Here is a 23,333-nt window from a genome sequence, read left to right on the forward strand (position 1 = left end):
CAGTGCACCGCGGCGGCGCGCGCTGCTCCCGCCCCCCGCGCGCCGGCGGCGGGGCCGCGCCTGCGCCGTGAGGGCCCCGCGCGGTTCGAGCGCGGCGGGGGAGCGCAGGGCCGGCCGGCAGCGGCCCGCGCCGCAGCTCTCCGCCAGCCCGGGGCCCTGGCTCGGGTCCTGCGGCGCTCCCTGCCCTGGCTCTGGTGCTGCCCGTCCGCCCGGGGCCGGTTCGCTTTCGTCTCTCGTCGCGCTGGTCACCGGCAGCGAGGCAAGTTTTGCGCATTCGCGTGTGCGCCGTTCGCTTCTCGGGCTCCCCGCCAGGTGCGCGGGACTGCCAGATCTCTGGGATGTGCTGAGTGACAATTTTTTGGCAAATAATGCGTAGCAGGTTTTTCCAATTTTCATATATGGCAAGTCATGAAGCTTTTTGTACTTCATGAGTGCATACAGAACTCCTCACAATAGAGAAAATTTGTTACTTTTATCTAGTGAACATAGGAAAAAGAATTGTATACATTTGGAAATTGAGTGTTTTCTTTGTTGTATTTTTTTCTCCTTTCCTTTCTTTTATTTTTGCAAACAGTTTCCATGCCCATGTAACAGTTTTAATATTAAATATTACTTTAGCCTTATGCACGTTACCAATGGAATGTAGTATGTGGACTTGCTCTAAAACTGATGCTGATGACGACCTGCTAGCAAATGTGCAGTCATTACAGAATCAGCTGAGGAGAACTGAAAAAAACCTACAAACTGTAGAGAAAGAGCTCTCCAGGTATGAGCATGTTTGGGAAGGAGAACCTCCTGTCTCTTGTAGTGTGACTCTGTCGTATACCATGTGATGGATTACTGTGTTTAGCTCCTTTTCTGCTTTTTGTTTGACTGGTCTTTATGAGCAACCTAATAAAGAAAAAAGCAGTAGTGACTTTTTGCTCTCCCTCCAAACACTAGTACAAGGGAACATTACGGCCACTGCTTCAGTGAGGTCCCAGATGTCCCTCTGGAGGACTTTGTACAGCCCAATTACGATTGCCAAGGCTTTTCCAGCTGTAGGAGGAATTCTGGCAGAACATCTCGCCAGGATTTTCAAAGAAAATGCAACGTAAATATTTTTCTTCATTACTCATTTTTATTACTTTGGCTTCCTATTCTTTACTATGTTTTTGAACATTTTTGGCTGCTGGGCTTGGAGTAGATACACTGTAGAATGGGGCAATGATGTCAAGGAAGCTCCTTAAACATAGTATCCCTTGAGTGCATTGCTGCGGGGAAGGTTCTGCTTCTCCTTTCAGTACCTGAGTCTTGTGAGAAACATGGGGATAAAGCTTTTAGCAGGTCCTGTGGGATAGGACAAGGGGTAATGATTTTCAACTGATTTAGATTAGATGTGACAGGTGTTTTACTCGTGAGGGTGGTGCAGCACAGCCACAGGTCCCCCTTCCCAGGAAAGATTCAAGGTCAGCTTGGTCAGGGCTTGGAGCAAGTTGATCTACCTCAGGTTGTCCTTGCTCATTGCAAGGTGGTTGGAGTAAATGACCTTTAAAGCTCCCTTTCAACCCACACTGTTTTTGATTCTATGATGTGTTTATATATATTTTTATATATATATACAAACATTTTTATGTCTAGTCTTACTCTATATCCACAACTTTGGATAAAACTGTGGAAGAAAATGAACAACTTCAGGAGCAGTTGGATGCCCTTAATGAGCAAAATGCATCTTTGACTTCTCAGAATCACTACCTGAAGAACAGAGTGGAAACAATGAACTTTGAATTGATGCAGTCAAAAACAAAAGTATGTATCTTTAGTGTACCCCAAGACACTCAGTGACCATGATTTTTGAGTTTAGAATTCCAAGCAGAATGTACTGGGTTTTGTCGTACTTTAATCTGTTTAAGTTTAATATTTAGTATATATTTCATAATCAATATTACTCTTGGACGGAATAGTTTGGAATCTATTTCTCCATGGGCAAAACAACTATATTAATTATGAATTCCATCTACTTATGTTCCAAAGTTTAGTCTAAAGACACTGAGCCACAAAATGAAAAATACATGACGAAAGAAGATAGTTTGGCAATGCATTTAGTACTGTACATTCACGTGTCTGAGATATTAATGGGAACAATAAAATGGCACAGAAGTGAATTGTCTAGGAAATGAAAGTAGTTGATCTCTTAGGTTGGATTAATATTGCTATTTTGAAAAAAGTGAAGATGAGTTAGGGAATATTGTATCTAATAAATCATTACTGATTTACTTTACACTTGTCTGTACAGGTTTATTTCAGGACAACTATGTTGTTTTATTTGGTTCATATATGATATTAATAAAACATAGCTATGCTTAGTGGATTTTGTTTGAGAAATGTTATCTCCTAAACAGTACAAATAAATACATAAACAAAATATTTGACTGCCTGGCACTGAAAGAAGAAGTACTTGGATATAAACTTGGGAAAAGCAAGAGACAAGGTCAACCTACAAAGAAATAATTTTGCTAGACAGAATAACACCCTGGAACTGGAAGGAACGTTAAATGAGCAGAAAATTTGAGTTAAGGTGGTGTAGATGAACAAACATAATTTACAGTGGGTTAAGAGCACTGTCATTCAGTAAGCAGATTGTTCTTCTTTTTCTCACCTGTATACGTGCAAATGTTAATGAAACCCTAAATACGTTTGTATTTCAGATTTCATATCTTGAGGCTGCTTTAGCGACACATTTAATCAGCATTCCGAAGTTGAAAGAACAGATTGTAAATTTGGAAGCAAAAGTTTCAGCTCAAGATAAAATTCTGAAGTAATGTGTACTTTTAAATCAATATTTTATTGTTGTCTTCCTGCTCGTCCAGTCTCTTTTTAGGGATGACATAATTTCTGGTACTGTGTGGGTCGTGTAATCTGAGGTCTGAAACTTTCATTTCAGAGCCATTTATAGGAGGAGGAACATAGTTTAGTTTGTGCTGAATGTACTTCAAGAAACTGAGAAAAAATAATAAAGACTGGTGAAAGCAACCAGTTTGTACTGTGTGCTGAATAGGAATGTGCCCTTACAGCTGGGTAGGGTGATTGTTTGCTACATGACCACATATATACTCTTGTAACATACATAGCATACATATTTCTGAATGTGACCGTGTTCTTTGTAACATAAAGGATTCTTTCTTCATGAATACATTAATCAAGGCAAATGGCCAAATAAAACTGATGTAAATGCTGTTCAGAGGTGTCAGGAAGACATACCTGGTTGTCAACTTGCCTTACAACCTCATGTTGTGGAATATTCAATTAATATTTCAGTAGTCCGTCTTCACAAAAAAAAAAGAGTAAAGATACTTATGTTAAATTTATATTTTAGTGTTCTTTTCCAGTCACACCTCTTGGCAGAGAAAATATGATTTCCATGATCAGAGCTCAAGACACAAAGTCAGCTCTCTGGTCCTTGGCAGCTGTGACACCTGGTGCCTATTGATAAGTCTTAGATACCACTCCAGACTGCAGACATACTCCTGGGGAGTCTGCAGACTATGGGTGCTCCTAACCTAGCTTTGAGAGTTATAGCATGTTTGTCTGGCACTTCTGGAACATTGTATGCACTAAAGAACAACAACAATCTATTTTCTTTACAAAAAGTTCTTATTTTTTATTATGCTTTGTTTATTTGCTAGAGATGCAGAAGATAGACTAGGTCAAAATCAGAAAATGGCAATGGAAAGAGAACACACGTTGGAAAAATATCAAAAGGGCTATAAAGCTCTGAAAATTGAGTTAATTGAACAAAGCAAGCAAGGAAAGAGGTAACTAACTGATTTTAATAAATGGAACATAGAGTAATAGAGCATAATTGTTTATTTCCATTGGCAGGGCTTTGTTTTGTGGAAACAAATTACTTTTCTGTTTTAGGATGTTATTTTTAAAAAAAGGGGAAATTCTGTGGTAAGGTACTGATTATTTAAATGAGCATGTTTAAAATCTTGAGATCAGCTGGTAGTTGCAGGCTGATAGCACACTTTAGTACGAGTTTATCAGCTGTCTTTTTTTCCTTCAGAATGGATGTACTGCAGTGGAAAGCTCAGTGTCCAGAATATATTTTTCCTGAATTATGTTTGTATTTGTCTTGCAAGAACCTGCAGTGTATACTCAGCAGCTGGTATTCAGCAGTATTCCTTGGTGTGAGAAAATGATAAAGAACAACTTAATCAAGAGAACATTTTTGTGCTATCCTTAATCTTACCTGTCTGTGTGATTCTGTTGAAAAGGGTGCTGTAATTCCATCTCAATCCCCATTTCCCTTTCCTATTGCCTCCTTTAGCCTGGTGGCTCTGTCACTGCTGAGAGGGTTAGGGAATTTCACTGTTGGAAGTTGCTATGAACACTCCTATCACCTCCAAAATGTAATGTTAAAGAAGTGAATGGAACAAATAAAAAGATCCCTACCTTTATTAATTTAACTGCATTACCTGGGGCAAAAAATTACATGAATTAATGGCTTGGGAAAGCATTTCTTGAACCTTTTAAATGCAAACTCTTTGTTTGACTGCTTCCTCTACCCATGAAATTACCTCTAACCTTCTTATGGCAAGGAAACCTGAAATACTGTGGGGCTTGCACTGCTGGTTGAAGAAATGTTTTGCTTTATAATTGCTGTTCCTTCAGAGCATGTGGGGTTGGAACTAGCTGTACTTAGTTACTAGTTGTAAATGTAAATATTTTTGTACTTCAGAAAAGCTGAGCTTCTGCCAGGTGTTAAGTATGATGGTATGGTTAGTATCAACAATTATTATGGTTTACTTTTAATCATTAATTGCAACAACTTGCAGGCAAACTGAAGTGCTTTAGCCTAATGCTATTTTGTTGTTCTGAAATGCTCTTCTCCACTTCTCTGGATACTTTTGCTATCTCCAAATGGGCACTGGTCCTCAGACTGAGAGACACGGATCTGAGGGTTGGCTGTACTTAGAAGAGGCACTGCCCCACGCCAGCCCCTCAGTGAGCAGCAGGAACTCTTGTGTGCTCATATTGGCTGTCCTGAACAGGCTGCACACCTGAGCTGTGCTGAGCTTACTCTGCCAGCTTCTTCCCTAATGAGTAATGACAGGGGAAGGGGCAGGGGTGTGGAGTGATAGAGGGAAGCAGTGGGAAGTCTGGGTTGTTTCTTGGAGCAGAGTCTCGTGATATCTGGGGCTTGGAAAGTTGGAAGAAGAAAGGAAGTACCTGGAGCAATGACTGTAGTAGTTGCTTTTAATAACTGGAGAAGATAGTTACGTTAATGGCTGGAGTTTGTGGGTTTTAAAATTGATTTGCATCTTTTGCTTGGCAGAGCACAACAGCAAAGAAATGAAGCTTTGTTGAATGTGGAGGAGCTGACAAGAGCTTTCACGAAGTATAAAGCAGAAATAACTGAAACATTAGAAAAGGTGAGAGTTTTTTCTTCACTTGTGTTTGCCATGATGATAAAACATTTCTTCTAAAAGGCCAGGCAGCTAATAGCAACAGGTTCATCAGTGAGTCAGTTGTTTCCACTTGCTGGTGGCAAAGTCCTAAAAGAGATGGGACAGGGTGAGCAACTGTTTGTAGTGATAAATTCAGTTCTGTAATTTTACACTGTCTTTGCACAGTCTGGATCTTTGGATATACAATACTGCATCTTTGCAGTATCCTAATACTGCTGCTGTTTCTTATGTCTCCTGCTTGCCAGCTGGGAGATTTACATTTTAAAAATACAAGATCCTTTAAAAACTTTTTCCTCCATATATATAAGCTGCTCAACGAAACATGTGCTGAAGAAGAGCTAAGATGAAAATGAAGTCATCTCCCAAAGTTCTAATGATCAGAATTGTTAATTGTTCCTGCCTTGTGGGAGGAGAAAATATAGTTAGCTCTTAGAGAGATTTTTGTTTTGTTAGACTTCTTTCCTTGTGGAACAAGGTTGCCAACCACAAATGTACCCTAAAATATTAAGTTTTTGTTTCCTAAATGACAGAAAAAGAAAATTTCTTTGCCTCTCTCCTCTTCACAATAGTGAGCAATAGTATTATCTACTGACTTATCAGAAAGAGCATATTATTTTTTTTTAAATAGCCTCTTGACATGGAAGCTTAGTTTATTGTTGTACAATAATGAAAAATATTGCTTTTTAAGGCTAAAGCTGAAGAAGTAGTCTTGGGAGAACGTTTAATTAATTGTGAAAAAGAAAAAGAGAAGTTGAATGAAAAGTGTATCAGCTACAGAAAGGATCTAGACATCCTAGAAGAGCAGCTAAGGTAACACAAAGGCTTTTAAAAATTCTCTGCACAGTGTTTTTACAAGAACTTGCATGTAGGAATTGTCACTGTGAATGTTCTGCTCAGTTCATATAGTTCAATACATTCCTACTTACTTTCTGTAACGAATTTTTAAACACTTTAATCCCACGTGCTGCCCCCATTCCCAGGAAGAAGCCCCCCCAAGCCTTCTGGGGAGCTGGTTCCTGGGGCCTCTGGCTGCTGCTGAGGGCCATGGGCTGCTCTGCTCTGCTGTGCACCCTTGCTCTGCCCTGGGTGTCCCCTGCACTGCCACCCCTGGGTCCTGCCTGTTGCACACCACCTCGTCAGTCCCTAGCTGCAATGAGGGATACTCTTGGCATCTGATGGGGAGGCTGCACTCAGGCCTCAGTGGAGGTTGTGATGCTGACTGCAGCTTATGGAACAGTCAAGCCTGGTTTTGACTGCTCTCTGTCCCAACTCCGACTACAAGTTTTTATGTCTTGTATGTTTCATTTCAAGCTGAAGCCCCCTTTTTCTCAGAAGCTCTTTGGTAATTCCCTCATTGCTTTAATGAGGGTAGACAACCATCAGCTGATTGTCTTTAGAATTGTTAGGTTTGGACAAACACCTGCACAGACATTTTGGGGTTATTCAATTTACATGCTTTGTCCACACTCACATTCCTGTCTTAATTGTTCTTCTTTAGGCCATTTTGGCAAGAGTGGGTAGGTATGAACACCTTTACACTAGCTTGAGTCTCCTCAGTAAATCTCTGCCCCTAGTAATGAAAATAGCTTTTATATGTCTGTTTAGGCAATTAAAGGAAGAGAATCACAACACAAAAGAAGAAATTAAAGCTCTAGAGGCAAAGAACACTGAAATGACATCAATGCTGAGTCAGTCTGATCAGAAGATCATCAAGCTTGAGAGTGAACTTTCTGAAAAAGAAGTAGTACTTGAAGAGAAAAATGCCCTACTAAGTGAAAATGAAGAGCTGAGAGCACTTACTGCAGAGCAACAAAACCACTTGAAATTATGTCGTCAAGAAATAGAGGATTCAAGGAAAGAGCTCAACATACTAGAAACCATTATTTCTCAGTTGTCTTTAAGTACACCTGAAGAGGTAGAGTAACTGATGTAGTCTTAACAGTGTATTATGTTTTGAATAATTTTAAAGATTGAGTTGTCCAAACTTTTAATATCCTGGTATATGTGTCTTAAAATTTATATGCCAGTGTAACGCATGAATTAAGGATGCTATGAAGCAATAAAAGGCTATTTTTTCATTGATCTTTGTTTTCTTTTAGTTTAAATGGCATCATTTCAAACACCATCTATTGAGTTCCTCAGCAAAAGAAGCTACCTCTGAATCTTGTGGTGAATCAAGTAAACCTTTGATTGCAGACTTAAGGTATAACTTTCTGGTTACTGAACTATGGCAAGACTGGGCAGATAATAAGGTGCTATTAGAATTTGCATGTAGAAAGAATGTTAAATAGCTGTCTCCTTCTTTATAATAGCATTAAACTGGCAATGAAAGAAGCAGAAATTCAAAAGCCTGGTGCAAACTTAACTATCTGTACTGGAGCTGAGCATCTTTCTAACGGTATTGAAGAAAACAGCAGGTTATGTGACCTGGAAACAGAGCCTGTGAAATTGATCAGAAATCCAGCAGGTAAGCTTGCTGACATAGCTGTGCAGTTCTATCTTATTAATCCACAGAACAGAAATGTTCTGCAAGGGTTCAAGTTTGTTTTACAGCATGTATGCTTTGTTTGAACAGGGAACATTTTGCCACCTTGGAAACTGTCATGTTCTCCAGACACAATATATTTCTTTCTTTAGCTGCTTAAGTTACTCGTTCAGCAATAGCTGAGCTAGGAGTTGTGTTGAAATGGAACCATGTATTTTTTTCATTTTGCAGATTGTGCTAAAATCTCTGTATTTTTGTTGACTCTTTTCTCTGTATCCTGGTGTTACAGTGTTTCTCTGATTGCTTCTGTCATTACTGCTAGGACTGCTTCCTTAAAATTACATCAGGGCACCTATATGATGACTGTTTATTTCTTGGGGTTTTGTTGGGATTTTTGTTTGTTTTCGTGAGTCACTGCATTCAGTTACATTATGGGTTTGCATGTTCTTTTATAAATTAATCTTAAATTTATTTTTTCTACTTTGAGAGAGGAGAAAATGTCAACAGTTGGAACTTATAAGCAAACAGTTTGAAAAGGTGAGGCAAAAATTCCAGAAAGAGATAGAAGAGCTACACACTAAACTGATAAAAGCAGATGATGAGAATTCTGCCTTGAGGACCAGCATGGCTCAAAGAACCAGTCAGTTTCAAATCATACAGGAAGACCTATTGAAGAAGGCTTCAAAAACTAGTAGCTTAGAGAGAGAAGTAAGTTTTAAATAGCACTGAAAAGAATATGCCACTTTTTCTTCAGTTCGGTAATCAAAGAGAGTGAAGACAATAGTTGTGGAAAAATTGCAATTGCCATAATAATTTTAAAATCTGATTAATTAGAGAAAAATTTAAACTAAACTTTTCAGCAATGAGAAAAGCTTAGCAATCTTAATTTGTTAGTTGTCAGGAATACTGTTTTAAAGCTGATGTAGTCAGTAGGCTTTTCTGCTACTACTTTGATTTGTTATGTGGAAAATATGCACAGTCTTGTTGCTTTGGTATGGTTGAATTAATGGGTAATCCTAGGAATCAGGTTGAAAGAACAGTTGTATTTTTCCTCATTAAATGTTACTGTAGTTGCCAGAGATGAACATCATTACCAGAGAGTCACAAAAGAAAAAATTTAAGCTTCAGCTTTTCTTAGGGTGAATAAATTAAATTGCTAATGTTTCCATTCTGGTGCTAATGTGTTTATAGACTTCAGCATAATGAGCTCTGTAGTTATTTCCTAATAATGAATGTAAATGTTATAAATATGTAAAGCTATTTCACTGATAATTAATTGGATAAATTGTAGGTAAATTGTCCTAAATCTTTCTCTGTAAGTAATAAAATATAATAGTTCAACAAATAAAATAGTTAACAGTTTATTAAGAATACTATAGTAGCAGCTAAAATGGAATTGGTGATAAGAAAGTGCATACAAATATTTGACTAAAACTGAAACAGCTGTCTACATTCTGTTTAGTGCCATATTTAATTTCAGATAAGAAAGAAGTCTTCTCAGCTTTCTGCACTTGAGAAACAGTTGGAAGAAAAGACTATTGCTTATTCCACTGCTGCAGAAAGAAATACAGAGTTGGAACTGGAACTCATGGTAAAATGTTCTCAGTGAGAAACCACATTTATTTAAACAGACATAAAAGTATAACTTGACAGTAGTATTCCCTGTATTCAAAATGTGTGGACTGTCAGATCTGCTAAATAATCTGTGCAGATTTTAGGAACACAGGTTTTAAAAATAGAATCTTGTTTGAAATAAAACATCCTTTTTTCCCTGTCCTTGAATGTAGCAAGTGATTAATGAACATGTTATGTTTTCCTTGTGGTCACATATGCAATGGCCCTGTTGATTTGCCATTTGTTTCAGTGAAATACATGTAGATTTGTAAATTAAAAAGTCTTCAAAATGGCATTTTAAAGATTCCATCTATCCATATGAACACAGAATTTCTTTTTGTCTTTGTCAGGAGTTATCTGTGCCATAATCCATCTTGGCAGACACCTTGTCTCTCTAGTGGCTGCATTTACTGACATTCCATACCTGTGGTATAAGTGTGATGTCCTTCGAGATGACACGCTCTGTGTAACTTCAGAATTTTGTTTGTTGTTCCTTTATGAAGTCTTGAAACCAGATGATCAAATAACTTAATATCACAGCTAAATGTTTTTATTAAGTCCTTGTATTGTTGCCACTTCCCAGGGAAAAAACAGATGCATTCATGAGCTGGAAACAACTATCAGTGAAGAACATGAGAAAATAACTTCTGCTTTTGAAAATGAAAAGTTGCTTCACCTCGAGCAGCACAAAGAAATGGAGAAACAAATTGCTCTAGTAAGACCTTTATTGTGTGGTAGTATGTATGAGTGTTATACTTGGTAACTTTTTCTTATATTAAGCTGTCTTGTAATTTCGAGACACAGCCATTAAAAAAAGTATGTAAAAAGATCTTTCTTCTCTCTACATTCCCTGATTTTACTACATTTTCCATCTAACTAGCTGTACAACTTTCCCTCTGAAATATTCATATCCTGTTCAACTGAAGAGAAATAAGGACTTAGGAAGAGTACTCTTCTTTGCTCCAAACACATAGGAAAAAAAAAAAGTATAGCTTTAGTGCCTACTGGGTTTAAAGCATGACAGCTTCTAAAAATGTTCTCATTGCCTGAACCTCTGCCAAACTGAGCCTTATGAGCATCTGCATTCAGGGAGAACTGCTGGGGGTTTTTCAGTCTCTAGAGAAGAAATGTTTCTCCATGTGATTAGAAATATAACTGTGACTATTTCTAGCTGTTTAAGAAACTTCTCATCTTTTAATAAAGAATGTATGCATGTCTTACTGTCTTGGCTGGTGACAGACAATTACACTCTGTCTGCCCTCATTCTCCTCTGGAATTAAGATATTAAGTGCTTGGGATTTCTTGATAATTTTTAGACTGTGCAATACTGCTGATGGCATTAATGTATTTAATTTTCACTATAAAAATGATGAGTGAATAGAACTGAATCACATATTTAGATGAATACATTTTTATTAAAATAATAAATTGCTATTTATTTATGGACAGCTTCGGACACAACTGGAGAAGAAACATCAACAATTCATTGAACAAGAGAAAATAATATCTATTTTACAACAAGAGGTTATACACAAACAGCATCACATTGAATCATTGGATGTGCTGCTAATAGGAAACAGAGAGGTAAGGTTGGCTCTTGACTTTCTTTAAATGAAAATCAAGCAAGTGACTAAAAATAATGGAAAGCATAAATACATGGAAAAATTGGGGATAATGAAAGATGTTTATGGTTTTGCTTCTTAATTCTTGTTTGAGTAATCTACTGAATCTAGTGTAGTTGCCAATACTGCTGCTACTACTATATATTGTACAATTTTTAATGACCTTTCAGTATTTTCTTCTTAGCATTCTCTTTATGCCTCTGGATTGCCCCTCGGGGACAATCTCTCTCTAATGAAAGGACAGAGATCTGGATAAAGAATGATTGCATCAATCCTGCACTATGTGGAAAACCAACAGTATTCTAGTATGATAATGTTTTATTCCTTTTAATAATGCCTGCTGCTGCAGAATATGAAGAGACATCTCTCAGCAACCAAATTCACTTCAGAGTATTATGTACACAAATATATTATGCAAGCAATTGTGTTTTAGATACTGATTTGCATTTTTTTCCTGATTCTGATTATGAGTTTTTATTGAATTACTTATAACTTTATAACATTAGGTTAATGTCCTGTAATATTTGTATTGGCTCTCTTGAATAAAAATATCTGTAAAAACAGGAAATGGAAAATCAAAATGTCAAGAAAGATCAAGGATTGAAGATGCTGGAAAGTCAGTTAACAGAAGAAAAAATCAAAGTTAGTAAGATCTCTGTAATATTCAAATAATAGTTTTAAAGTTTGCTGTAACGGTGTATTTCCTTTTATCTTTAATAGTAGAACTGTTTTATATTAATTTTTCTTAAGTAAATATTCCAGAAGTCATTTATCTGAAGTATTTACTTTTTATCTGTTTCATTTTATTTTTTCTTTTTTAATTAAAAGAAGTATGATGAAACCTACAATAAGAGATTATGCAATGCATAGTTGCTTAATGCAATTACTGTAGTTACAAATAGGGCAAACTTGTGCTTATTGTAGTCTTGAAGTCCAACATTGTCTCATAGAGCAAATGTTATATATATGCTTTTGGTCTACATATGACATGTCTTTTAGACATATGTGATACTGTAATGTTGGTCCTGTTTTTAGCCATCTCTAGCTCTTCCTAGTGTTTGCCTGATAAACATTTTCCATGCAACACTTGTAACAGGATTGTAATAAACCAGGGCCATGTGCGGATTTACCCCAGGCAAGTATTAAATCTTCAGGATATACTGGGGACTTGGCTGTTTTCGTGCTTTTTCTGAGCTTGTGTAGGACCAATTTGGTATCCAAGTGGCTTTGCAGTATTTGGAATGGTTTCCAGAGACTTAAAATTAAGACACATAGTAATTTCTCTCCAAAAAGCTCTTGAATCAGCTGGGGACAGAGATACAAAGTCCAACATAGTTTAGAAAACTGTCAGTCTGATTGCAAAATTGAAAAAATTAGACATTCTGCAACTAAATTCAGCACAATTCTTATTGATGAGAAATCCTAGCATTGAAACCAAATGGTGAGAAATCCTAGCATTGAAACCAAATGTTTAAGAAAAGCTTTATTACTATGCCTTAAGATCTCAGGGTTTGTTTGTTATAATTTTTACCAGTTCAAGGTTATAAGGTTTTTTAAGAGATTACTCAAACCCAAATGAGCATTAAAAGTGTAAAATAGGTTGACAGTGTTGACACTGCTCAAAGCTCTTCCTTTCCCATTTGGTGAAACTCAGGCACTGTCCCCCAGTGCAGAAAGGGAAATCATGCTCTTTGGTAACTTTTTGAAAAGAATTTTAGTAAGATCTGAGTGGTTTTGTTTTTAAAACGTGTGCCAACTCACCTATGATGATGACTCCAAATTTATTTATGCAGTTCTATATGTAAGGAAAAATGATGGATTAATGATTTGGCATTGACCCTATGTTTTTAAATTCTAGCTACTGACAAATGCTGGCATATCTTCTCATAACTGATAGTCTCATCTGATATAAACACAGTCTAAAGGATAATTTTGAATTTGACAAATAATTTCAATTTTTGAAGATTATTTCAGTTTTAAAGTTTACTATAATCTTCCATGACTGTTTTAATACTCACATGATAAAAATGTAGCTTTTCTGATGTTTTACACAAAGCTGTCTTTTAATACAATTTTTAGACCAGTTAATACAAACCATGCCATACAATTTGAAATAATCTATTTCATTCACCTAGGTACAACAACTTGAGTCAGCACTAAAGGTATGTAAGGAAGAAGTTGCACTGTATTTGAGTCAGTCACAAGAAAATAAGGAGATGTTTGAAAATCAGCTGAAAGAAAGGTCTGAAGAGGTAACAGGTTGTTTTGTAACTCCTCTGTATTGGAGAGAACTCTTGTTATGATTGATTTAATCTAAAAGTTTGGGAAATGACAGCCAAAATTTGCAAGAGGACATGTGGATGGGAAGTAAACGGGGAAAATGATACATTTTGTGAGGGTAAAGGGGAAATCATAACTCAGAAACATGGGGTAAGTTAAGGGAAAAGAAGCACTAAGATAAATTAATTGTTGAAAGAAGTCACAAAATCAGAATAATGTGAAACAAAACATTTATTATGGAAAAAATGGAGAGAGGACCATTGTAATATAAATTTAAGTGCTCAAAATTTATCTGTTTTTCAGCTGTCTTAATGGGGAAGAAGTCCTGGGCATTAAAAAATGCTTACTTCTAGACCATGAGTTTTATCATACTTTCTGCTACTACTTGAAAGTGAGAAAGAGTTAACTTTAAGTATTAGAAGGAATTTTTATTTGTGGGTGAACTAATTATATAGTAGGCTGATCATGTCAGTGCTGGCCTACCTGCTGAGAGAGGCTTTAGTCAAGTGGAGGTTGCTGGACCCTGTACAGGATTAGCTTGATGGAAGTTGTGGGGTCTGTGTGAAACATCAACATCAAGAGTAGAAAGTATTTTTTTTCAAGAACACTCCCCCCCTTTTTTTTTTTTTTTTTTTTCCCCAGAACAGTTCCCTCTGGCATTCACCACTGAGAAATCAGATTAGTCAACATAAAACAAGTTAGGCACTCAAAATTCTATTTTTTATTGGAATGAATATTGTCATACAGGCAAAAAGAAATAAAGGGGAGGACTGAGAACAAAATCTCAAGGGGAAAACAAGGACTTTCTGAGAAATAAAGACTGGCAGAAAGAAAAATAGTTCTAGCTAAAATCTGCTATGTATGTTTTTAAAATAGTGACAAGTTATGTTTAGAAAGCAAGAATCAAAACCTGGGACTGACTGAGAAGTTACTACTTTCCTCACTGAATAGAGCATAACTCGATGAATTATGAGATCTTTTGTGTACTGTTGAAACTGTAATGCAACTAAATTCAGACCCAAAAATTTTATTGCATCACAAGTGTGATTCTGTGTTCACTAAGAGAGAATAGCTGATGCAATTGCAAATAAAAATGTTTTATTGTAATGGAAAATGAATGTCTTTTCAGCTTCATTATTTACAGAAAGAAATAAAAATTAAAGGTCAGACTATTCAGGACATGAGTGAACAAAATATTCTCCTGCAACAAACTTTGCATCATCAGCAGCAAATGTTACAGCAAGAAACTATTAGAAATGGGGAGTTGGAAGATAATCAAATGAAACTTGAAAAACAGGTACAGTATGATAAGTGTCTACATATATAGAGAAAATTAAATGCCTTATGTTTTCATAATACCTATAAAATCTGAATATTTCTTTGAAAACTGAGTTGATAATTATTTTTTATATATCTAAAATAAAGAGTTTAGTGGCTTGTTTTATCTTAATCCAGATTCTGAGCTATCAAAAATTCTAGTTAGCATTAGAGTGGCTAGGTACTTGGAAAATCAAGCCCTAGACTGCAGGTAAGTATATAAATTCAGAAAGTTGCATCTTGTTACATTTACTAGAAATGATTTGTCTTTCACATGTGCAGAGTTTGTTTTAAATTGCATACAGACTATAAAGAAATCCATTGTGTAAAAACTCTCCCCATGTGAGTTGCAAGACAAGAATGTGTATTTCTTTGGTATGCAATTTGAAACTACTCTTTAAATGTCATTTTCAATAGGTATCCAATTTGGAAAAAGAGCTTCAGAAGCAGAAAGCATGTGCAGAAGATGAGTTGAGAAAGATGGAGGAGAAACTGTGCCTAGCTGCTCAGGAAGCAGATTTAAACAGACAGAAGGTGGATGAACTGAATTGTACAATCAGGTAGGTTGAGTGTAAATGAGAGGTGTATTCTGCACACGGGCATATGGATCAGAACACTTGCTGTCTGAAATGGTGGTCAGCTGTGAGCTTACACTTCAGTCTCTCTGTGAGCATAGACTGGAAATCAGAAGGGAAGCTTCTGACTAGCAGAGGCATGACTTTCTGGAACAGTTTTCCAATGGAATTAATGCATGTCCTGGCAACCTACTTAGCCTCAAGATAGCACTTCATAAAGCAGCTCAAATCATAACCATATCAGCTTGCCTGTAATTGTAGATAGTACATTCTACAGGAGCTTGTTAGTCTTAAAGAATATAGTTTTGATTACAAGAAAAGCCTACTTAACATGACTTTTATTTCTATTTTATTCACAAACACTTGTCTTAGAGTGTGTTGCTCTTTTTAATCCTTGGCTCATTTTGTTCTGGTTTCTTCTATTAGACAGATTCAATTGGAAATGGATCAGTGCAAGAATGAACTTACTGGCATGGAAAAAGAAGTAGTGCAATTACAACGAGATGGTGCAAACAAAGCACTGCAGATAAATCAGTTGGATATCACTCTGGAAAAAGCAAGATCAGAGCTCAATAGAAAGGCAAATAAGGGTAATTTGGCTATTTTGTTTCTCAGGCTTCCTTTCATTAAACTATTCCCCTCTATGTATTAGACATTTTTCCTTCCCCCCCTTGCATAATCAAGTACACAAGGGTCAAACACTGATAATCTTAAACCCAAACAAAACCAGACCCAAATGAACAACACCCCCACAACCCAAAAAAATCACAAACATTTTTCACATACTTTTGCAAATTCTCACTTTTGTGGTATATACCTTCACCCCAGCTGAAATACTGAGTAGTTTCCATGTAAATTGGTAATGCAGCTTATTAATGTAATAGTCAAATGAGGCACTTAGCTTTAATAAAGGCATATGAGATTCAAAAAATGCAGCTCTTTGAAACAAACAGAAAACCCCACAAGTCTGTGGAAATAACAAACATTGCCATCCATCATCTTCCATTTAGTTTAATTGTACCATTGTTTTAAGCCAGAGAAATACCAGCAATTCTGTTTGCACTTTTCCTAGCACTACATGGTCAGTTACTACACTGTGTCTGTACTGGCTCCTTGGCCAGATGTTTTTAGATATATCCTTATGTTTCAGGTCAATTGTTGATTATTAACTGAATAAAATTAGCAAATATTTAGTTACCATAAACATTTTTTTTGTATAAGTAATCACTGTTTTTCTAGATTGTCCTAAAAAATAGCGATACTGAAAATTTATTATGACCACAAGTGCTACTAGATAGTGGTGTTGCATGAAGACCCTGATGTACTGATGATTAAACATTCTCTTTTGTGGTGTGTGTGTAAAATAGTGACTGATTTTGAAGATAAGCTGCTTCAAAGTGAGACTTGCCACAGGAAAGCCTTACAGAAAATAGCAGAACTGGAATCTGCATTACAGAATGCCTGTGGGGAATTAAAGATCACTTTAACACAGCTTCAGGAGTTGCAAGGTGCATTACAGAATGCACAGGCCTCTCTGGAGGAGAAGAACATTGCTATCATGGATCTAACAACTGAGCTCAGGTGAGCTGGTATCTTTTCTGTCATGAAAACTTAGTTATGTTGGTTATTCCTTAAGAATAGCAAGTAGTTTGGGTGGGGTTTTTTAATGTTCTTAGCAGCTGTCTATAATTTTTAGGTGGTTTGTGGCCATCGTGTAACTTGATACTTGAGATCCTCAGCTCATTTTTAATTTCGAAAAGTGGTGCTGAATTCTTTTTGGGGAATCCTGTTTTAATATTTGCTGAAATTATTTCTGGAATCTTAAAGCTGTGAAGTAATAATAAGAATAGTCAAATTGTCCAGTTTCCTTTCTGACCACAAATTAACGATACTTTATTTTTTAAAGAATCCTGATATAGCCAATTAAATAACTTGATTAGTGAAATTACTAGGAATTCCCCACCTGGAATATAATTAACAGAATTATTCTATTTGGATTTGTTTCCTTGCAATCAATTCACCTTTAGGGTAATATGCTGTAAGTAAGTAATAGATATCATGATTTTCAAGCTGGATATTTGAAGCTAAGCAACTGAATATGTATTAAGCAATTAAATGTATGAGAATTTCAGGTATTGCAAGGATGAAATTGAAGACAAAAAGCGGGAACTCCTTGACATGGACCAAGCACTGAAAGAAAGGAATTGGGAACTGAAACAAAGAGTAGCTCAGGTGAGATAATTTTTAAGCATGTTACTGACAATTATTCCTGTTATATAGGAGATAACTAGGTTTGGTTGCTTTGATGTATTGTCTCAAACTGTACTGGTTCCTACAACCACAGTGCTAACCTCAAACCAGCTGTATGTTGTTGAAGCCTTTTGTACCAGGAAAATCAGAAGCCTTATGCCATAACCTGTCCCAAGATTCTTCATTAGTGATAAAATTATGGGGCCACTGTTCTCATCTTGATGTTTGCTAAGAGGAAGGAAAGATCTCTGCTGAAGGGTGCTTGGAGATGATAGATTCCTTTCCTTGTTTGCACTGGAGTGTATCTGATTCACATTAAAGCAGCCTCTAAATATGAAATGGAATCTTTGTTGTGAATAAATTTCTGTAGCTTACTTGAAATATTTTCAGACTTTTGGTCTGACTTCATGATTTGATGCCCATCCTGGGAAAATTCTGCTTCTGTCACTTTATTATAAGCTCTTCCTGAAGGAGTTACCAACCTTTGTCTTCAAGAATATTTGAGGTTCAGAGAGAAGGAGTGGGGATTTGAATAAATCTGTTGAAAGAACTGACAAGTAAGAAGGTCAGATCTTGCAATGTATTTTTGCCACAGTACCCTGTGAACCATTTTGAGGAACTGATTTTTTTTTTTTTTTGGTTTGGTAAAACTTGGCACTTCCTAACAAGGTGGATTACTATAATAAACCACACATATTACTTTGAAAAGGATAACTAGGTTTGCATTATGTGTATATGAGCACCTAACATATTCAGGTATGGACTTTTCCCCAATTTTCCCCTTTTCTTTTTATGTTTAACCACTATTTAAATGAAATCGCTAGGGTATAGCTTTATATTGACTGCTTGAGAGAATACTCTTGAGGCTACAAAGAATTAATTTCATTCACTTTGCTCTCATAGTTTGTAATATGACTTCTTAAAATCTGCATATTAGTTCAAAATAAAATATTTCCTTTTCTTCCTTTTTTACTTCTAGATTACACAATTGGATATGACAGTTCGTGAGCATAAGGGAGAAATGGAGCAACAAATTATTCAATTACAGTGTAATTTAGAGAAGTCAGAGTTGGAAATTAAGGAATGCAATAAACAGGTAATTCTTAATCAAAACCACAGCTTCCCTAGCAAAGGGCAGCTAATTCTATGAGAGTGTCTGGTCCTGGGACACAATAGCTGGCCACATTTAATCTAGAAGATAAAAACTCTTTTTTTTATTGTAGGGAGAGGGAAGGAATGTACCAGTAAAAATAGATGTTTGTCAATTAAAACTACAAATTTTGTAAGGCTATAACAGTGCAAAAACGAAAACCAATTTTCACTTGATATGATACGGCTCCCAAACTGCTCTTTTAGTAAAGGAAAATGTAGACAAAATAAAAAATTGACAGAGGAGTCCAAAGTCAGGGTTAATCCTTACAATATTGGGGAGTTTTGTTTTGTGTGTGTGTTTTTTGTTTTTTTTTTAATAAAATTGTTCTGACTTTGGTATAATATTGGTTGTGATTTAATTGCATTTTCTGTTCAGATTAAGAGCTTAGAGAAGAAACTCCAGCTTTCTAAAGATGAGCTTCGTGAAAAAGAGTTTGAATTGCTCCAGAGAGATCAGGAAATAAATCAGCTGAAGAAAAAAAAAAAGGAAGGAAAACAACATAGCCTAGAAGCTCTTGGAAAGGTAAAACATATCTTGGATAGACAACAAATTATCAATTTTAATGTCATTACCGTACTGCCTAGAATAAATTATATGGTGTCTCTTTAGTGTGTCATTACTTCTCCCAGAATCACTGTATTCTTTATCCCCTAAAGTGAAACTAGTTTAATAATTTTAAAATTACAGATTTAATGGCAAACTCTTAATTGTCTGTTTTCTGTGGAGAAATTTGTTTACTGATTATCTTTAGGGACCTGATTTTCTGGCTATGGAAGATATGGTCTTCCTTGAAATGAAACAAAGCAAAATGCTGTATGATGAGAGCTTCTTATGACTTAGGTACCTATCTTGTGAGAATTATTGCATCAAAGATCACTAAGCTTGTAGGAAGGAGAAGTGAGAATTTTTTGGCATAGTGAATGGGAGCTTGTGGAGGGACTCGAGAAGACAGCTAATTTGTGAATTATGCAAATCTTTGGTTTGGTGCATGAATCAGTCTCTACAAGGACAAATGGGATCTGAAATAAGCAGGCTTTCTGCAGAGATAAGTTCAGTCAAGGATGATTCCAAGCTAGAGCTAAACACCGAAGCCAAGGTGGCCTCTGCCACTTTGGTTATGCTGCATTTATGTGTTTGTTTCCCTGGGGTGAGGTATCAGAGAAGCCTCATTTGTGGGAACACCAAAGGCCTTTGGTCTGTATTCTAGATCATGAGGGTTTGGCTGTGTCACAGCTGAATATGAAGATTGTTTCACTGCAAATTAAAGCATCGTCAGCTCTTCCATCTTGAACTCTGTTAGATTATTGATAATGCTCTAGAACAGGACAGTGGCTGCTGCTACCTTTCACACATATCATTAACAATTTCTAACTTTTCTTAAGGGATGATTCTGAAAGAAAGAATTGAAAGAATTGAAACAGCTTGCCCCTGTACAGCTTGCCCCTGTACTACTGCTCACTAGATTCTTCATTTCCAGACAAACTGTCTTGTTTTTGTTAAGGAACACCAGATAGAAAGAGGCCTAAGAATGCTATAAGAAAGGCTTTGAAAATAGACCTGCTCTGGTCATGTTCCTTCCAAGCCTTGGGATAAGGAAATGAAATTTTATTTTCATTGTAGTGAAGTAGATAAAAAAACACTGGATTTTGGAAGCATTCTGTGTAAACCATGAAATGTGTTGCAGAGGGCTTCTGACTCCATATAGAATATTATATGGTTCCTTCTTTGTTTCAAAATTAAGTATATTAACATAATGTAAGAAAACACTTTCTCCATTAGTAACACATTGCAGACTGATTGACCAGACTTCCACAGAAATTTTCTGTCCTAGTTCTACAAAATAAATTGCCTAATCTATTTAGGGAAAAGGGGTGGAGAGGCAGTGTGTATGTCTTGCCCAGGGGTACAGTCTGTCTCATTTTTTTTCTTCTTAATACATTGCCTTCCTTGCTTATTACAGAAAATATATTACTTCAGAGAAGGAATTGCTGGTAGGGTTGATTTGTGTTCTGGTCCACTCTGTTCCTTTGGGACTCATAAAATAACCAGGTCACAGAGTTTTCAGTTGATTCATTCTTTGTTCTTACTGTGCTTCAGTCTGCAGTGAAGATTTTGCAACAATACAGCACTTGGCTACCCTTAGAAACTGTAAATATTCCAAATAAAGGAACTGAAAATATCTTGCTGAACATTAAGAATGGCTTTTTTCATTTTTCTGGGAAATTGAAATAATTTTCTTTATTTAAAAAAAAAAAGGCAGATTGGATTTACAGCAAACCAATTTTTTGTGACCATAGTTCCTTCTGAAATGAGAAGTAAAATTGTATTAAAATGAAGTAAGAAAAAATTAGTGCTTGCAATGACTGACTTTTTTTAAAAAGTGATTTTTATGTTTTTGAAAAACTGTGCATAGCACAAAAAAAATAGGAATTACTGTACTAATCTTCCATTTGTTAGCTGTAAGCTGCTTATATGCTACTTACAAGTGTTTCTGTACAGTATGTATAGCATTCCTCATAAAGAATAAGCACCCTGCTAAGCATGGATGGATAATTAACAAGAACCTTAGTATAATATGATGTGAAATAGTAGTGGCTGATAGTCTCTTGTGGTGTTCCAGCACTAGCTATTGTAAACATGGCTGCTGTGTATCATATCCTAAAGACACCTAAAACTCTATTTTTTCTATAAATGAGTAATTAGATCCAGCATATTCACTTGTTTTTAAAAGGAGGGGTAGGGGTAGTAAAGCTCTAGAAACAAACAAAAACCCCCTAACCTCAAACTTGCTGTGTTTGGCCGCATTTGCTTCTATATGCATCTTACATTTGTTTTGCTATTTTCCTTGCTTGGTGTTGGTGGACATCATAGGCTTTTTTCCTCTTGATACCTTGATACTGTTGATGAGGTTTCTACAGACACTTCCTGAACTGTTAGCAACTTAAGAACAACAGTGCAATCCAACATGAAACCTTAAGCCTCATGGCAGAGGACTTATTTCAAAAGACAGTGCTCATTTAAACTGTACAAAATTTTTACAAGGACTTGCAAATGAAGATTTCTTCTCAAAAATATTCTGCATAATGTTTTCCTTATCTGCTGGAACTTAGTATGGTATTGGAAAATTTGTAAGTTGTGCACTTTGAGAAAGCAAATGCACTTCAGTTACAAGAAAGGTGAACAAAAATGCATTAATAAAATAAATCAGAATTTGAGATGGCAGCCATGGACTTGAGATCTGCTGTTAGTTTTCTAGAATTTGTAAGATAAAGTTTAATAATGAAAAGTAACATATTGGTACAAATGGATTTAGATATGGCAACCATATATTTTGTTTCAGGTGCAAGAACTGTGAAGGAAAGACTGCTGCTGCCCATTGGACAAGAAGCAACCCAAGAATGCTGTTGCTGCCATCGTGACTGCATTCAAAGAGGATGTTTTAAAGTTGTATTTCTAGATAAGGCATGTAGTTATTTGTCCTGAAGCAGATGACAACTTTTTATTTTTCCAACTGTTATTGAGATTATTGCCTTCACATAATAACATATTAATTTATCTTTTATACTTCAGAATAAAATTTATTTTAAGTTGTAGGGATTAATTTCAGATGTCATCTTTTTCAAAGGTTTTTAAATTATGTACTTGTTTAATATCTCACTTCTAACTAAAACCACAATGGTACTACTTTATTAGCAATTTTTGTTTGGGACTGTTTTATCTTTTTTTGTACAAATGTAGTGATGCAGACACAACATATTATTAAAATGTACCTGTTTGTAAGATGTTCTGGGACACTGATTTGATCATAGACACTGGCAAAACCTGCTTGCTTTACTCCAAGCAGTATCATTAAGATGCACAGGGTTGTGGGACAGGGCCATAAAGCTTGAGGTTTTTTTCTTTTGATATTTTTAATCAAACAAAAATCCACACAAAAATTCCCATTGATTAAATTCACATCATAACTATGCATTCTAAAACATGTTTATTTCCAGGTTTCCAAAAGTACAACACTACATACATTAAGCTGGTATGAATGGCTAGTGGCCCCACTTTTATATTTACATGAGCATCAGAAACTGTAAATATGCTTTTGAGGCCTCAATCTAAGTCTGATTAATGCACACATGATTTATGTGCATTAAGACATGTGAGTCATACTTCAGAAATCAAGTTAATAAAGTTATTTGATGTAAAGAAGAGGAAAAGAATTGAATGTATTTGTTTGAATACCAGGCCTCAGTTAAGTGTTTTGTGTATTAAAAGTGTGTCTTAGCCAACAAACCTATCTGAGGTATCCAGAAACTCTGCAAGTGGCAGTTTGCTGAACTCCTTGGGCAGTACTGGCTCTTTCACTTTATGTAAACACATTCCACAAATGTTCTACATTAAGTGGCTCTACAAAACCAGCCACACATTCTGCTACCATTGACAAGTCAAGATACATTCATCTAAAGTATTTCTGCAGTGTCAGATTATTTATTCTGCTATTGTGAAAATTATGATGTGACAAAAACCACTGCTACTTACAGAAATAAATACACTATGTGTTTTAAATCAAGCTATTTCTTTCTCTACATAACTGTA

At 36.0% G+C, this 23,333-nt stretch overlaps 1 protein-coding gene across 3 annotated transcripts; it reads left to right on the forward strand.

Moving 5' to 3' along the window:
- Positions 1-147: 147 nt before the first annotated feature.
- CCDC18 (coiled-coil domain containing 18) lies at positions 148-23,333 on the forward strand. Of its 3 annotated transcripts, XM_053950885.1 has the most exons (25): positions 148-259; positions 619-766; positions 943-1,093; positions 1,621-1,788; positions 2,688-2,797; positions 3,666-3,794; positions 5,318-5,414; positions 6,139-6,260; positions 7,056-7,365; positions 7,550-7,653; positions 7,763-7,917; positions 8,423-8,643; positions 9,416-9,526; positions 10,133-10,264; positions 10,999-11,133; positions 11,736-11,813; positions 13,307-13,423; positions 14,581-14,748; positions 15,186-15,328; positions 15,770-15,933; positions 16,711-16,924; positions 17,476-17,575; positions 18,573-18,689; positions 19,122-19,268; positions 22,087-23,332. In XM_053950885.1, exons 2-25 carry the CDS (start codon positions 636-638, stop codon positions 22,099-22,101), a joined length of 3,339 nt encoding a protein of 1,112 aa, XP_053806860.1. In that variant the 5' UTR covers positions 148-259; positions 619-635; the 3' UTR covers positions 22,102-23,332. The 3 variants fall into 3 exon arrangements, with proteins under 3 accessions (XP_053806860.1, XP_053806858.1, XP_053806859.1); XM_053950883.1 differs by lacking the exon at positions 148-259 and having other exon boundaries at positions 562-766; positions 13,307-13,333; positions 22,087-23,333; XM_053950884.1 differs by lacking the exons at positions 148-259; positions 1,621-1,788 and having other exon boundaries at positions 562-766.

The sequence above is a fragment of the Vidua chalybeata genome, chromosome 9, assembly GCF_026979565.1.
Source record: "Vidua chalybeata isolate OUT-0048 chromosome 9, bVidCha1 merged haplotype, whole genome shotgun sequence".
NCBI classification, from domain to species: Eukaryota; Metazoa; Chordata; class Aves; order Passeriformes; family Viduidae; genus Vidua; species Vidua chalybeata.

What these genes read in the sequence shown, in the direction of transcription:
- CCDC18 (XM_053950885.1), top strand. Translation starts at nt 636, where the DNA reads ATGGAATGTAGTATGTGGACTTGCTCTAAAACTGATGCTGATGACGAC. An exon ending in TGATGCAGTCAAAAACAAAA is followed by an intron (nt 1,789 to 2,687) that starts GTATGTATCTTT and finishes TTTGTATTTCAG; the next exon opens with ATTTCATATCTTGAGGCTGC. An exon ending in CTTTAAGTACACCTGAAGAG is followed by an intron (nt 7,366 to 7,549) that starts GTAGAGTAACTG and finishes GTTTTCTTTTAG; the next exon opens with TTTAAATGGCATCATTTCAA.